This window comes from Scardinius erythrophthalmus (genome assembly GCF_964197995.2).
Source record: "Scardinius erythrophthalmus genome assembly, chromosome: 11".
Classification (NCBI taxonomy): Eukaryota; Metazoa; Chordata; class Actinopteri; order Cypriniformes; family Leuciscidae; genus Scardinius; species Scardinius erythrophthalmus.
Genome location: NC_138231.1, coordinates 4,351,041 through 4,369,434, shown reverse-complemented (window position 1 = coordinate 4,369,434; position 18,394 = coordinate 4,351,041). Strand labels below are relative to the sequence as shown.

The window sequence follows — 18,394 nt, the reverse complement described above, 5'->3', positions numbered from 1 at the left end:
CTATAAAAACAACGATTATCATCACCAAATGCTTGCACTAGCATTTCAAATAATCTGCACTGCATTTTACATTTTATGCATTTGGCATACGCTTTTATTTAAAGCGACTTGCATTGCATTTAAGGTTCTGTAGATAAATTCAGGTTTGAATGGTTTAGAGATGAATAAGGCAGTGTTCCTCACCTCTATCATTGGTATCTCGTAAACATCGTCTCTAATCATGTTGCTGCTGGTCATCAGACTGTCTCTCTGCAGAGCTTGAAGAGGTTTGACTGGAAGCGCAGATCCGTAATGAGCCTCCAGAACCTCGGGCCGTATTCTCTCAGACTGCATCATGTAGATAATGTCTTCACGGGCCTAAAATGATGGAATCATTGCATGTCATACTTTGATATGTATCATGGTACTGGATGTTTATCAAATTACTCCAAACAAACAATACCTTGGTACAATCATGACCTGTGAACCTTTGTGAAATGAACTATCTTCAATGATTTTTTTTTTTTTTTTTTATAAAAATAGTGTGCAAACTGTTACATTCTGACTGTTCACCAGAAGGGGGCGCTCTCTGCTTTTACAAAACCAGAACACTAACACAACCACATGGCTTCTGCTGTGTTCACTATATACTACAGTTTGCATCCTGCATGCAGCATGCACATTTTCTACATGCACAGAATATAAAAATTACCTAGACTACCATTCAAAAGTTTGGGGCCTGTAACATTTTTTTTATGTTTTTAAAATAAGTCTTTTACGCTCATCCAGGTTGCGTTTTTGTGATGAAAAATACAGCAAGAACAGTAATATTGTTAAATATTATTACAATTTTAAATAACTATTTTCTATGTGAATATATCATAAAATGTAATTTATTCCTGTGATTAAAGCTGAATTTTCAGCATCATTACTTCAGTGTCACATGATCCTTCAGAAATCACTCTAATATGATGATTTGATGCTCATGAAACATTTCTGATTATTATCCATGTTGAAAACAGTTGTGCTGCTTCATATTTTTGTGGAAGCTGTGATGCATTTTTTTTTTTTCAGGATTCTTTGATGAATGATTTTGCATCATTATAAATGTCTTTACTGTCACTTTTGATCAATTTAATGCGTCATTACAGAATAAAAGTATTAATTTCTTTCTTTCAAAAAAAAAAATCTGACCACAAACTTTTGAAAGGTAGTGTATCTCATTTGCCAAAAAGAGCAGTACACAACCAGAGCATACTGTATTTACCCAGACGTAACATTACCATACAGTAGTTTCTGTCAAAATACTTTGTTAGTGCTTTTAAATCATAATATATCCATATGGAAACTCCTCCAAACAGTGTAAAAAGCTTCAGAATCTTATTTAATTGCTTTGTGAATGACAATGATGCAAGTACACAGTAAAACATTTTTTTTTTAAGATTATTGAAGTGTGTTTTACAAGAAAATATATTGTAGACTTTAATCTACTTCAAAATTTCACATTTAATTCAATGTGTTACTTGCTGTTTCTTTGTAATTATTTGTGAAATTACTTTGTGAAAATTGTTACAAAGTAAATCCTACACCATTTTTTTTTTCCCAGTGTACCAGGTTACCACACTTTTACTGTAGTAGTAATGGTATTTTGGCAGAAACTTACTATGGTAAACACACAACGAATGGCAACACGCAGTCACATTTCACCTGAACTTCTCCCTCCATGACCCCCAGCAGATGAACGAGATCTTCTTTGGAGAGGTCCATCAGTCCATCTCTCCTCAGCTGCATCTCACCAGTCTTCTGAGGCTTTTTCAAAGTCCCACAAACAACAACCTTCTCCTCGCTGCTCTCTTTCTCCTCCTGAGCTTTGGTTTTCTTCTTCATCAGCTCCTGTTTGCTTCCCTCTTTCTCAATGTTGTGTATTCTAGCGAGCGGCTTAAGTGGTCTGTTCTCTGGCCCCTCCATATCGCTGGTCCTGGACCTCATCTTCACCTGCATGTGCAAACGAAAGACATCAGCCACAGATACACCTGAGACAATCTCCTGAAAATATCACAATGTTACGACAGTAAAACAGCTAATATCTTTCAGTATCTGATGCTCCCGTTTTTTGCAACCCTTCCAAATGTATATGATAGGATTTACTTGGCATTACCTGCAATAATATACGTCAAAATTTTTTTTTAAAAGATTGCAAGTTCCAAGTTTTATGGTAATTTATGCAAGACATTTTATGTTTTTTTTTCATGCACTGGTCAATTTAAAGATTTTGGGCTATTGTAACATGTTGTTTCAGACCAGCGAAAATACATTTATCTTATGCTTATTTTATTGCATTTTATCTATTTGCATCTGTATTTTTCAATTAAGGTACATATATTTAAAGGCCACAAGCTTTTTCTGAGTCAGAAATCTCCACTTCAGCAGCTTTAGATACACCAAACTTACTGTTTTATTCCTGTCTATATTCTGCAGGTTTTTACAGAGGGGTTTGTTGCATTCACATGACTTTATCCAACATTTTATTCCTAAAAACATGGTAAATTAAAAAAGTTGCTGTAGACATCCAAAATCCCCTCTGTAAAACCCTTTAACTCTAACTTTTTAAACCTGGCTTTATCAAATGTTCAGATTTCTGTTCTGGATGAGTGCATATTTAATTAGATAAATCCTTATCTTACTTTAACATTCTAGAAATCTTGTAATTATTTCGTGTGAAGTAAAAAGCAATCCCTTTTCTACAGAAGACTCTCATATCAAATGTCTGCAGTCTCAAGCTCTGAGCCAAATCTTAATATTTTAATGTGTAGTTTGCCCTTGAAGCTAATCGGCAACAGCCTCATTTCTCATGTTCCCATGTGCAGATTTAAGACGGGGATTTCCCAGAGAGAGAGAGAGAGAGAGAGAGAGAGAGAGAGAGAGAGAGAAAAAAGAGAGAGAGAGAGAGCTCAACTATGACATCAGGATTTTTGATAAAGTGTGTACACGCTGCCTCCCGTATGATCTCACACCCAGCCTATCAGGCCTGGCTCACACTCAGACCCAGCACTGCCCTCAGAGAGACAGAATGAAGCTTTTTCAAACTATAATTGTTCATTTAGTTATTTTATCCAAAGATACTTAAAAATAAGATAATGACATTTTATAACCAAAGTCAGAACTATTCTGACTGTTCTGGATATATAGTAGCTTTTAACCTTATTAAATGTGAAATATTATACAGTACATATTACAATAAATAAACATATTTTGTAGACAGACAGACACATATACATTTATATGTATATAAAAATGTTATACACACATATACATGTATATACAAACATACATACATACATATACATCTATACAAACATACATATACATGTATACATACATACATACACAAACATATACATATATTTTAACAGTATTAAATGAGAAATATTATTAGATAATTTATTGCTTTTTTAGATTTCACAATTATATAATTTATAAATTATTTATTATATGTAATAGACAGACAGACAGAGAGACAGATAGATGGATAGAATGATAGAACGATAGACAGACAGACAGATGAAACAAGCAAGTAACCAAAGACGGGAAAACCCTGGCCGATAAGCTGTTGCAGAAAGTATTTGTGTTATTAATAGCAGCGTGTTGCGCAGTTGCGGCCATGGGAGTGTTTTCATTTTGATCTTGACCTTGATTTGTTGTGCTTCTGTTATGACATTCGATCACTGTCCAAAATAGCAATAACAACACTTGCACACACACACACACACACACACACACACACACACACACACACACACACACACACACACACACACACACACACACACAATCATCATGTCCTCTATGTTAAAGTCCAAAAAAAATATACAGAAACTGTTGACAGAATGATACTGTTTCAAACTGCAATTTAGAGGAGTTCAATCTATTGCAGTTTTTCAAAACCCTCAAAGTTGTGACTCGAGAGACGGTGTATTCTTAGCTTTGATTATGCCTGAGAGTTTTGGGGTGACCTTAGCCCTGTTATTATTGGAGACGGCGGCAGCTGTGAGATTTAAATGAGAGTTGGTCTTATATTTACTCTGAGAACATGCACCTCGCTCCCCGGCCGCTCCACGCAGCTGCTCCTTGCTGAAATCGAGCGGTATTTATAGAGACACACTTGTGCACAGGAGACACCAGAAACACTCACACTTCATCCACCAATCAGAACAAGGCTGTTTAACTTCTCAGCTATCGGTTTTGTTACATGCATGACTCCAGGGAAATTGAAATGCCCGAATGCCGTGAATGAGCGGCGGTTACTCGCAGCTCCTGTGATAATTAATTCCTCAGATTCTCGGGGTATTTTCAGCCGAGGCGGACCAGCATCGGTGGCACGTCGTTTATATTTAGTAATGGATCCTGCTGGAGCTCGACGCACACGGACACACACTCAAACACTCAAACACTGGCACATTCTGTGTTGGGCATAACAGTACGGCTAATCTGGGAGCGCAAAAACTGATTCATGCCAACTATGCATTGATGTATTTTTCACAAAATCTAAAAATTATTAAACAGAAAATTATCTATTACAAAAAATAAAAAATAAAAAAATAAAAAAAAATTATATATATATATATATATACATGTTTTCGAATAAGTAAAGATGGTGGCATCTTTACTTATTCAAAAACATTTGTTTTTCAATTTTTAGATTCAGATTCACTTCTTCACTTCAAACTCCAAGAACCTGAGATTAACAGATTTATTATTAGTGTTTCTATTAACTATCTATCTATCTATCTATCTATCTATCTATCTATCTATCTATCTATCTATCTATCTATCTATCTATCTATCTATCTATCTATCTATCTATCTATCTATCTATCTATCTATCTATCTATCTATCTATCTATCTATCTATCTATCTATCTATCTATCTATCTATCTATCTATCTAAATAGTATACATTTTTTTCTCCAGTTTTTTTGTTTCATTTCCGTTAGTAGTTTTAATATTTTAACAAACTTATTTCAGCTAAGACAACATTTCTCATTTTAATTTAGTGTAAGTTTTTCATCTAATACTTATATTTAATTTTATTTCAGCTTTTTTTCAATTATCAAAAATATCTGTAATACTCTACTCTATAACAACACTGACATGCAGTAACGGAACTGCATTGAAATACAAAAAAGTGAATAGCTAGTTTTCTCCAGGTAATCCTCCTTGGATTCAACCACTACTAACCCTCAACCTCAACTATAACCAGTGTTAAACAACATAAAGGCTGGTGGGAACAGTTGTCTAAATATTTTCTCATACATCTTCCACCGCTCAGAGAGACAGACCTGAACCCTCACACAGACAGTTCGTGAGGAAAACGTCAGAGTTTGTTTCCAGGCTGGAGAATTGTGACTAAATAAGGGCAGAGAAACTCTCACATTGACGCATCTGTCTGGCACAAACTGAAGCGCTGCATTTGTGTTGATCATATGATTGCCAAAATTAAGCTCATCATATGGTCATTACTTTAACACATCAGGCACACTGAGCTATTTGTAACTGCCCTAAATATTTGTACGTGTATGTTATTGGAGGATTTACCTTGCTTTATTTTCAGAAAATGTCAGAGATAATCCCTGAAAAATGATTAACTAGGGGTGTTAAAATACAAAATAAAAAAAATGCAACATGTATGTATGTATATGTATGTGTATGGATAGTGTAAATATGTATTGTGTATAGTTCACCCAAAATAAAAATTTCTGTGTGAGAAAAAATTCAAGTTTTCAGAGTTTTAGTGTCAGTATATTAAACTGCTATACTGTATATAATGTTGAATATAATGTATAATAATGCAATGGGGGGAATATTTGTGGGTCCTGATAATGCCAAATGTCTGATGTTACCAGTAAAAAGTGGCCTACATTATTTTAAATATATCTAGTCAGTGAAAGAGTGCAAGCATATTCATCTAAAATAATTATTTTCAGCTTCAGAATCTTGAATATTGTTATTCTGGTGTCTCTATCGTCCTGTGCTTTGGGTTTCCAGCACCAAATTTGGCATTTTAATCAACAGTAGCCTACATTTTTTGTTAATCTTTTATCATATGTCTTGGAGTATCGCAATCAGGGTTTGAAAATAACTTTTTCACTCACCGACCAATTTGTCTACTAAATTTTTAAATAAATAAAATTAATAATAATAATAATAATAATAATATATAATTTTTCATACATTAATTTCTTATTCAAACAAAATCTTATCATCTAGCCATCTCCTCCCTTCCTCTTTATCCTCATCCTTTTCACCAAAAAATTCATTTTAGGTGGACCGATCAATACAGTACAAAGATCATCAAATATCACGAGGAACAAAACAAACCTGCGGTCTCAGGATAAGCCAGGGTTTGCTACAATTGTAGGATGTTGGAAAATAATGTATTTTCTGTAAACCAAATGCTCAAATGTCCTCAGAGCTCTTCTTCAGCTGTATCCGTGAGGACTGTTTTTTAGCTCGGTCTTTGCGTGTGAAGTCTGGTCTGCGGGAAGTATCGCCACATAATTTTTTTTTTTAATCTTCGCTATTGATTGCAATTGCAAATGAACAAGCACGTCGTTATGTGTATGTTGTAGTGACGTGTGTGACTGTTCAAGTAAGCCAGACATGAGCAGATTCTGCGCAATACGCTGTATTTCATATAACATGATGACTTACAAGTTGAGAGTTTGGCTAAATCTGCGCAGATTTGTTTTACACCACAAACTTCCCCAGCAAAGCAACACTTTTGCTAGTGATTTGACAGTGTTACCCGCCACAGTTGATTTTTACCCACATTTGGTTGGTTGGCGGGTGTTAATTTCAAAACCTGATCGCAATAATACCATATTTTGAGTTCAGTATCATGATATGTATCGAATCGTGACATAAGGTTGTTATTAACCCATATGAATGAAAACATTTAAAGGGGTGGTATAATGCCCCTTTCACAAAATGTAAAATAAGTCTCTGATGTCCCCAGAGTGTGTATGTGAAGTTTTAGCTCAAAATACCCCACATATATTTTTATATAGCATGTTAAAATTGTCACTTTGTGAGGGTGAGCAAAAACACACCGTTTATGTGTGTCCCTTTAAATGCAAATGAGCTGCTTCTCGCGGCACAGGGGGCGGAGCTTCAAGAGCTTGCACTCACACAGACATGCACTGAACATTTCAAAAACTTTTAGCCTTTTATGTTCAAACCGGAGTCAGACAATGATGGAGAGACTCAAGAAGAAGTGACAACATGTAGAAGCAACAGGACATTTCTGAATGGTTAGTTGATGAATTTATGTAGATTATGTGTAGTTATCTTCTAGTCATTGATTAGCATATTCTGTCTTGATAATCTATAAATTGTGTTCTGGGGGCGGGGTTTATGTAAATTCTAGGGTTTGTGATGTCACTAACCCTGGAGGAATGTGGTGTAGTCTCTACCAGCCGTTTGTTGTAGTCCTTAAAAAGTGATTTCTTTAAAAGAAAATATCTCCCTTTGCTTTGAACTTTGAGTGTCGTAACTTTGCAGATGTTGTTTGTGCTCAAACAGCAACATTACACACTAACTAAAGTTAGAAAAGTAAAATCATAATCAACCACCCCTTAAGACATCTTATTTTTAATGATCCCATTTGTTTCTCCCAGACAGCAATGAAAACAAAAATTAAGCAAAAGCTGACTTGCTGAAGTGTCCTGCTTCTCAGATGTTTCCCCTGAGGAAACAAAAAGTACTCTAGATGTGTCTGCTAATGAGTCTTTTTTGACTTGCTTCCTTACAACAAGATACATGCACATTAAGATTTGATTTCAGAGAATGCATCTTAAATGCGCCAAATTTTTTTACACTTAAAACAAGTGTGGGAAAAAAAAAACTGCCACGTGCAGTAAAACAAAATAAACTATTAAACATACAGTCTCTGAAAACAAGTCTTAATATTGTATGCAACGCAAATATGTTTTGAAGATTTTGGGATATTTTAACTGGAAAATTAGACTAAAATACTTAAAATTAAGTATTGATTAATTAAAGTCAGCTTGAAACTGAAGTTGCGAGAGTCTTTTCTTCCCTATTGCGACGTATATCCGAGTGAAACGGCTTCTGGAACCAGAACAAATGTGGGCGGGGCAACCTGTCACTCACATGAGATCCACCAATAACAAACCACAACCATCCGATCAATTCCACATGGACAAAATCAAGCCCCGCCCACATTTGTTCTGGTTCCAGAAGCCGTTTCACTCGGATATACGTCGCAATAGGGAAGAAAAGACTCTCGCAACTCAGTAGATTCTACTGTACTTGCTGTATGCATAATGTAATTGTCAAATTTATCTATTTTTATTGCTCCTAGGAAAAAGTTCATACTGACATGAGCATAGTAGAATACAATTTCACCAAAACCAAAGCATTGTCCTCTGTAATGAGAAACCCTCCTTACAGCTTCAGTCATTCTCTCATCAGAAACACACACAACCTACAACATTTTCAGTTCATCGGACGAAACGCTTCCTGTGACGGCACAAGCTCTGACCATCTGCCATGTCCTACTGTATCATCCTGTAACGTAAGCCTCTAAAAATACCCATATCCCAAGTGCACACTAGCTATTTGTGCCTGGATGCAAAGTAAAAATCATCAAATAAAAAATGAACCCTATTTACTGCCTTCTGTTGAAGGTCTACAGCCTTAATCTAATAAATGTGACCTGATGTCACCCAACATGGCAAGGAGAGAGAGTGTGCGAAAGAGATATATAAAGAGAGGACACTGAGAGGTTTTAGAGTGCATTTATAAATAGGAATCATATATCCAAGTTTAAAATAGCGCCTGATGAAATATGTAGAGTCGCGTTTTAGGTGAGAGTTCAACAGGACTCTCATACTGTACTTTACGATGGTTACGCAGTACTACTGCGCTGAAATTTGCCTCTTTTCTCATCTGTATCACCTGTGCCTATTTAATTTACATTTTTCCTACAGTCCTAAACACCATGTCAGAGGTAAAATACAGTCAGTCCATCATTAACGCAAAACAAACACAGATAGGATGATCAAAACCCCTGTCTTTATACAGGTACAATTATGATTGTGGAATGCCGCGGTTGATCAATCAGAATCAGGTCTTCTAGAGAGCTGTGGAATATATAATATCTTTCTGTGGAAGATGCAGACTGTAATTCCAAATTTATTTTGTGATGGGGTCGAAATAATGATGATGATGATAAGTACTTTAGGAAGTGGTATTTTGCAAAGCTGTAACCACATATTTAGGTAATAGTTTAAGAATTGTCAATTGAAAGCCCACATTTGGATGGATGGATGGATGGATGGATGGATGGATGGATGGATGACAGACAGAATGAATAAACGACAGACAGACAGACAGACAGAATAAACGACAGACAGACAGAATGAATAAACAATATATAGATAGAACAACAGACAGACCGACAAAGCAACAGACAGACAGATAGATAGATGGATAGATAGAATAAACGACATACAGACAGAACGAATAAACAACAGACAGACAGACAGACAGACAGACAAAACAACAGACAGACAGATAAATAGATGGATAGATAGAATAAACGACAGACAGACAGAATGAATAAACAACAAGATAGATAGATAGATAGATAGATAGATAGATAGATAGATAGATAGATAGATAGATAGATAGATAGATAGATAGATAGATAGATAGATAGATAGATAGATAGATAGATAGATAGATAGATAGATAGATAGATAGATAGACAGATAGATAGACAGATAGATGGATAGACAGATAGAACAACAGACAGACACTTAGATAGAACGAATAAATGACAGACAGACTGACAAAGCGACAGACAGATAGACAGATAGATAGATGATAGATAGAATAAACCACAGACAGAATTAATTAATGACAAGACAGATAGATAGATAGACAGATAGAACAACAGACAGACACTTAGATAGAACGAATAAATGACAGACAGACAGACAGACAGACAGACAGACAGACAAAACGACAGACAGACAGATAGATAGATAGATAGATAGATAGATAGATAGATAGATAGATAGATAGATAGATAGATAGATAGATAGATAGATAGATAGATAGATAGATAGATAGATAGATAGACAGATAGAACAACAGACAGACACTTAGATAGAACGAATAAATGACAGACAGACTGACAAAGCGACAGACAGATAGACAGATAGATAGATAATAGATAGAATAAACCACAGACAGAATTAATTAATGACAAGACAGATAGATAGATAGACAGATAGATGGATAGACAGATAGATGGATAGACAGATAGAACAACAGACAGACACTTAGATAGAACGAATAAATGACAGACAGACAGACAGACAGACAAAACGACAGACAGATAGATAGATAGATAGATAGATAGATAGATAGATAGATAGATAGATAGATAGATAGATAGATAGATAGATAGATAGATAGATAGATAGATAGATAGATAGATAGATAGATAGATAGATAGACCTTGTCAAGGCAACATTATATTAATTTATTAAAATAGTTTCAGAAACACACAGCCCTATGAATGCAATGTCAAGCCTTTTCTCATAAATAGCTCTGCTATCTGGAACATTCTTTCCGTTGAACAAACGGCTCCTTCAAAATCACCTCCTTCAGAAAGACATCTGCTGACCCAGAATGAGAAACACTCGTTGTGTAATGACTTCAGCGTCAGCTTCATACACGCTTTGGGAGTCATTTATATCACAGCGCTCGCTTTTGTCCTGCCTGGCTGAGATCGATGAGTAAATGTTACTGATAAGCATGTTTTCTTACGGCCGTGTGTTTCTGCTCCGATCGTCCGTCACAGAGGACTAATGACCAGATGAACAGATGCCTTTCTGATGGGAGGAAGATGATGTCATTTCCCATGTACAGTTAAACAGAGGATGGAGGAAATAAGTTAAAGTGATCAAGCTATTGTATCACAGCATGAGTAATTATTACACTAACAGCATTAATAATGATTCTATAGTCATTTTTGTTGGAAAATAAGACCAGGAACATCATGCATCAATTTTTATCTTGTTAATAATATGTAAGTGTTTTCAAATCACTTTGGATTAATTCCTTTCTGTGATTTTAATTTTAATTTATTTTCTGTGTGAAGCACTTTGAATGACCATGTATGAAATGTGCTATATAAATAAACTTGCCTTGCCTTGCCTTAAAGTCTGAAGTTGCGAGAGTCTTTTCTTCCCTATTGTGACGTATATCCGAGTGAAACGGCTTCTGGAAGCAGAGCAAATGTAGGGCGGGGCTTGATTTTGTTCATTGGGAATTGATTGGATGGTTGTGGTTTGCTATTGGTCAATCTCATGTGAGTGACAGGTTGCCCCGCCCTCGCGCCAGTGAACGCGTCATCAGAAAAGAGAAGAGATGTCGCTGCAAGAGGCAGGGGAAAATATTTTGATTAAAGATTATGAGGCACATGAATTTACAAAACAATAATGATCTGCATACTGCACGGATAAATTATTTATTACAAATACTGCAATAATCAAAAAAAAAAAAAAAGAATTGTCAATTTTGATTTCATGGTGACTTTAAAGAATAAACTAAACATGAAATTAGTAATTAGTTGTATGTCACAATCGGGAAAAAAAAAAAAGATTTCCAATGGATCTGCATGACCATTTGGAAGAGTTTTGCAGAAAAAGCGCAAAGCCATGAGCGAGCCCAGATCTCTCAGCGTCTGCAGTAATGCTTTTGGCTTTTGGCCATGTTTTTTCTGACAATAGGTGTGGGCTGCAGCGGAGAGATGATCTCACCAGGGTCTGCTTTAGCTGCAATGATATAATGTTAATCCTACATCCCACGGCTGTGTCACTTTTAGAGACACACACCCTTCCAGAAGGAGTAAAGCCTGAGTCTGTACAGCCTTGAGTACTAACAGGTGAAGAGTTTAAACTTCAACACATGCCCGATGTCACCGCTCATACTCCTTTAAAAATAAACACACCTCACTTTCTGTTTATAATGGGTCCTATAGACATAAAATGTGACTGCTAAGATTACAACAAACTACTCTAACTGTGCCAGTACCATGGTAAAGTGATTATATCAGATGGTTACACAAAGGTACTTTAAACTTTTAACTGTATATCCTTCAGTATTTAAGGACTGTTTATAAATGTTTTTTTTAAGTCTCTTCTGCTCACCAAGGCTGCATTTATTTGATCAAAAATACAGTAAAAACAGCGATATATTATTACAATTTAAAATAACTTTTCTATGTGAATATATTTAAAAACGTAATTTATTCCTGTGATCAAAGCTGAATTTTCAGCATCATTACTCCAGTCTTCAGTGTCACATGATCCTTCAGAAATCATTCTAATATGATGATTTGATGCTCAAGAAACATTTCTGATTATTATTAGCAAATTTGAAAACAGTTGAGCTGCTTCATTTTTTTATTTTATTTTTATCTTTGTAACATTATAAATGTCTTTACGGTCACTTTTGATCAATTTATGTTGTGTCCTTGCTGGATTATATTTCTTTAAAAAAAATGACTGACCACAAACTCCCTATACTATGGTATTTACTGTACATTGTTTTCATAGGAACTGCAAAGAATACCATACATGCCCCAAAACATTGTGATACCAATGTAGTTTGAAATCTCTATGTTTGAAATATACTCTGGTAGTGCTGAAATATTTTCTCTATTCTATCCACCTTATTCCTAAATAAGCTATCAGTTTTCTTTCATGTTTTAAGAATAACGTAACACTTGGTATTTAAACGTGACATTTATAACAAGAATATCTATGAGCTGTTTTCAGTCACTGCATTATTTTCCTCATGATTATTTTCTTTTTTCCTCTTGCATTCCGCTGTAATAGTATGAAAAAGGTCAACATGTACTGCACATTTGTGGTCTGTTCTCCCGATTTAATTTACGATACATGCCATTAATAATTCCCTGGAATGCACGAAGAATCTCTCTTTTTTTCTCCCCAAATCCTCACGTCTCTTTCCAGGTTTGTTTTCACAGGTAAATACAATTTATTATCTGTAAAAATGACTGAAATCACTTTGAAATAGTATCACACAATGCTGAAGTAAATATACATTTTTATTTTTATTAAGGCAACGTACACTCACCTAAAGGATTATTAGGAACACCTGTTCAATTTCTCATTAATGCAATTATCTAATCAACCAATCACATGGCAGTTTCTTCAATGCATTTAGGGGTGTGGTCCTGGTCAAGACAGTCTCCTGAACTCCAAACTGAATGTCAGAATGGGAAAGAAAAGTGATTTAAGCAATTTTGAGTGTGGCATGGTTGTTGGTGCCAGACGGGCCGGTCTGAGTATTTCACAATCTGCTCAGGTACTGGGATTTTCATGCACAACTATTTCTAGGGTTTACAAAGAATGGTGTGAAAAGGGAAAAACATCCAGTATGCGGCAGTCCTGTGGGCGAAAATGCCTTGTTGATGCTAGAGGTCAGAGGAGAATGGGCCGACTGATTCAAGCTGATAGAAGAGCAACTTTGACTGAAATAACCACTCGTTACAACCGAGGTATGCAGCAAAGCATTTGTGAAGCCACAACACGCACAACCTTTAGGCGGATGGGCTACAACAGCAGAAGACCCCACCGGGTACCACTCATCTCCACTACAAATAGAAAAAAGAGGCTACAATTTGCACAAGCTCACCAAAATTGGACAGTTGAAGACTGGAAAAATGTTGCCTGGTCTGATGAGTCTCGATTTCTGTTGAGACATTCAGATGGTAGAGTCAGAATTTGGCGTAAACAGAATGAGAACATGGATCCATCATGCCTTGTTACCACTGTGCAGGCTGGTGGTGGTGGTGTAATGGTGTGGGGGATGTTTTCTTGGCACACTTTAGGCCCCTTAGTGCCAATTGGGCATCGTTTAAATGCCACGGCCTACCTGAGCATTGTTTCTGACCATGTCCATCCCTTTATGACCACCATGTACCCATCCTCTGATGGCTACTTCCAGCAGGATAATGCACCATGTCACAAAGCTCGAATCATTTCAAATTGGTTTCTTGAACATGAAAATGAGTTCACTGTACTAAAATGGCCCCCACAGTCACCAGATCTCAACCCAATAGAGCATCTTTGGGATGTGGTGGAACGGGAGCTTCGTGCCCTGGATGTGCATCCCACAAATCTCCATCAACTGCAAGATGCTATCCTTTCAATATGGGCCAACATTTCTAAAGAATGCTTTCAGCACCTTGTTGAATCAATGCCACGTAGAATTAAGGCAGTTCTGAAGGCGAAAGGGGGTCAAACACAGTATTAGTATGGTGTTCCTAATAATCCTTTAGGTGAGTGTATGTTACATAATACAGATTACCACAGTGATATTTTGTCCGATTTTGCTGTGGAAAGATTCACACTTTTGGGGTTATTCATGATCTGTTGAAAGTACCCTGTTGATGCTTTTACACTTTTAAATGTCCTTTTAATGTTCAATGGTTGAAGGGTGAGTAGAATAATGTAATGTCATTGTACACACTTTAAAAATATATATTATTGCGTCCATAGAGCTAGTCTTTCAACTGTTTGTTTACAGCTTAATTTGCGTAATTCGCGCAAACCGTCATGGGGCGTATGAATAATGTAGATAGAAAACAATTGTAGAATTAGTTTGAATACAATAAAAGCCAGATGTGTTTTAAAGGCCTTATGGCCTATGAGACTGTGACTACAAAGGTCAAGATGTAAAGTGTGTGCAGCCACTGAGCAGTTTTTGCATAGTCAGGGATTTTCTGGTAAACACCTGACGCTGTGAAAGAATAAGACCATCATTAAGAGGTGTCACGTGGAAGAGTTGATTGGCCTTGGAGAATGAGAGAGTTGACAATCAATTGGCAGAATGCCACAATTAGAGAGAAAAGCAAAAGATGGTGGAAAAACAAGAGGGGTGAATCTTACCAGACGTTACATCACTGGTTACTGCGAAATAACAGATGAGAAAAAGGTATAATAATTTTGTCTTGGTCAAAGGAAAATTCAGATGTTCTGCAGGCAACTCGGCTTTGTTGCTTTGTTCAATAAAGTCTTATTTTAAGTAGCCATATTCATAAACCATGGTATTACCATGGCCTTAGGTAATGTCATGGTCCCCTACACGTATTTATTTTATACTTTAAAGAATACCATGGTACTACCAAGGTACATGTCTAAAACTGTAGCATATCCACCATGGTACTTCAATATATGTCATAGTACAAAATGATATATTCATATACCATGGTCTTAGGTAATGTCATGGTCCCCAACACGTATTTATTTTATACTTTAAAGAATGCCATGGTACTACCAAGGTACATGTCTAAAACTGTAGCATATCCACCATGGTACTTCAATATATGTCATAGTACAAAATGATATATTCATATACCAAGGTATTTACTATGCCGCATGTTGTAAAGTCATAGTTCTTTGATAAATACTATGGTACTGTATTCATTCACAGTATTTACATGGTTCTCCAAAGTACTTCAACGAATACCTTTTTCTGTACTTTTCGTAAGTGTATGTTTTAGTAAACTCACTAAAGAGTGATGGCAACATTTTAGAACCGGCATGCTTTTTGTTAAAAATAAACTAAACATTATGTGAATTAACTAAACAAAGCATCTAAACAAGCAGCCTCTGTTTTGTTGTCATGACGATGACGAGCACCAAAAGTAGGAGAGGAGGCTTGTTGTCGTTTCTCACACGGTGGTGCAGAATTAGAGAGGTGATGTCATGTACCGTGTCTTATCGCAGCGCGTCAGGTCATTAGTTCAGACGCTAACTGTGGCCGATGATTCAAAGGAAAACATTGGGCCAATCATTCCTGCGGGCACGGAAGAAATCAGACACTTCTGATCTCACAGACTGCAGCCACACCGTTCTCAAGTGACCATAACAGTGTACTGATGATAGTATGAATACTGAAATCATTTATCATCAGTGCCATTGTTGATATAACAAAGTGCCACGGTATTGCATGGTGACGTCACATTATGACAGCTCAGGAATTCCAACGTTATTTGCAATGCCTAAACACAAGCACTCTGGACTTCATCGCTTCTCTTCCCCCTCACCCACATGTGGACTTCCTCCACAAACTGAAATGTTTAGACAGATCCTAAAGTCCAGAGGGAGTCTTGAGTCACACAGGCTGATTTAAGACATCATCTCTGTCGCTGACGAACTTTAAAGCGCTGTAAAGGTGCCAGTCGGCTCCCCTGGGCCCATCACAGAGGAACTCCTTCAGTAGGAGATGGAATCGCTAAGTGCAATCTGATGAAGCGCTTCCTGAAAGCTGCCCTTACTCACAATGAAGTCAGAGCCCAACAAACCTCGCAGTTACATGGTCACCGTGCACATAAACACAAATAAAACTAGATTCTTGTACTTCTGCAAAGGATGCGAGGGGTTGTTGAAGTTAAAAGATGTCTTGAGTCCCTTCTTCAACATAAATTTGAAGAATTTTCTTTAGCTTTTTTTTTTTTTATCGGTCTACTTAGAAATGTAGTGGGGCATGTTGTCACACTCTATAGGGTAAGTTAACACAAAAAAACCTGTTGATTGTAAGCTTCTCATTTAAACAGTCCAAAACAAATCTTAACAAAATCAATGGAAACGCAAAAATGTTAGAGAAAAAAAATAAAAGTATCATTTTGGTATCAAAAGTAACATTATTACAATTGTAATAAATTATATAAAATTACACAGACACACACCCATATATATACACACACATACATAGATTATATATATATAGCACTGTATAGGCTATATATTAGTGCTGTCAAACCAATTAATCTCGATTAATCACATCTAACATAAACGTTTGTGTTTATGTGTGTGTGTGTATGTGTGTGTGTGTATATGTGTGTGTGTGTGTGTATATATATATATATGTATATATATATATATATATATGTCTATATATATATATATATATAAACAGTATATGTATATATATATATATATATATACACACACACATATATATATATATATATATATATATATGCATGTGTTTATCTGTGTGTGTTACTATATACCATTTAATAATTGCTTAAATAATTTTACGTTTTTTGTCAGCCAAAATTATATATTTTTTCCTTTAACATTTTCACTTTTAACCTCACACACACACACACACACACACACACACACACACACACACACACACACACACACACACACACACACACACACACACACACACATATATTTATACACACACACACACAAATATTTTGATAAAAACATAATATGACATTTTTAAGAAGTGCACAACATACCTTGTTTTATATGGTCCCAAGTTACAGGTCTCAGTTCACAGATGACTTTGTGTCAAAGTCAGCGAAGACTTTAAAACCGTGTCAAAAGAAACGTCCACTTTAATGTCCATCTGTTCCTGGAATAAACCATCACAAAGACGCTCCTTCTTGCTGTCCTGCCTTTCCGTGGTCTTCTGCTCCTACAGGGATTGTCCAAGCACTGGCGGTCTGTGAGAACTGTATTGTCCTCTGTCCAAGCCCGAGCGAGCAGAATGACTGAGAAAAGAGAGATAGAGAATGACCAATAAGAAAGAAGGTAGAGATCTGGTTGATATCACTCAAGCTCACTTCTTTTGCCTTCTCAGTGTCCTGGATGAGGGAAAGACGGGACAGTTTAGACTGTCTGGAGAGACCCCAAAGTCCTTTATGTCCTGACCCGTGAAGCCGTGTGTTGACTAAGAGCTAATTTTAACTCATGCGCTCAGTCTCTCGTAGCGTTTTGCAGCTGAGGGGGTTGAAACAGACGTCTGTGAACCCTGCTGACAGCTGGACCACGGTATTCCTCCAAATGAGGAAAAGACTGTCATAACTACCCAAGCAGTTGCTGGGAAAGAAATGAACTTTCTAACTCAGGTAGATCAAACACTGGTGAATAAAGGAGAAACAGTGTAGGGGAGGCAAAACTAATATTTGAGAGCAAATCAGAGTGAGCTGTGAACATATCCATATTTATATACACGCATCACATTTTCTCAAAAAAATAAATAAATAAATAAATAAATACATACTATATATATATATATTACTTCTTTATAAAAATAAAGGATATTTTTTAGCTGTTATTTATTTATTATTTTATTTGTATTTTTTCCCCATAAAAATAAAGCATATTTTTGAGCTGTTAATTCATTCATTCATTCATTCAATTTCCATGACAATTAAGGATATTTTACCTCCAAATTCTCATTCCTATAATGCAAAAAAAAAGAAAAGAAAAAAAAGAAACAAACGTAAAATATTTATGCATTCTAGCATAGCATTTTTTCTTTT

General features: G+C 36.0%; 1 protein-coding gene across 7 annotated transcripts in view; it reads right to left on the bottom strand.

Annotated features, from left to right (window-relative positions):
• Positions 1–17,801, bottom strand: part of filip1b (filamin A interacting protein 1b) — a 33,475-nt gene extending 15,674 nt beyond the window's left edge. For 2 of the 7 annotated variants that reach the window (XM_081377957.1, XM_081377959.1), the window contains exons 1-4: positions 17,693–17,801; positions 17,366–17,620; positions 1,687–1,974; positions 184–357 (exon numbers count right to left, since the gene is read on the bottom strand). In XM_081377957.1, the coding sequence (XP_081234083.1) occupies positions 184–357; positions 1,687–1,968 (456 nt within the window). In that variant the 5' untranslated portion in view covers positions 1,969–1,974; positions 17,366–17,620; positions 17,693–17,801. Of the gene's footprint in view, positions 1–183; positions 358–1,686; positions 1,975–11,219; positions 11,349–17,365 lie in introns of those variants that run through there. The other 5 variants (XM_081377960.1, XM_081377956.1, XM_081377958.1 and 2 more) reach the window with 4 other exon arrangements.
• Positions 17,802–18,394: the final 593 nt, after the last annotated feature.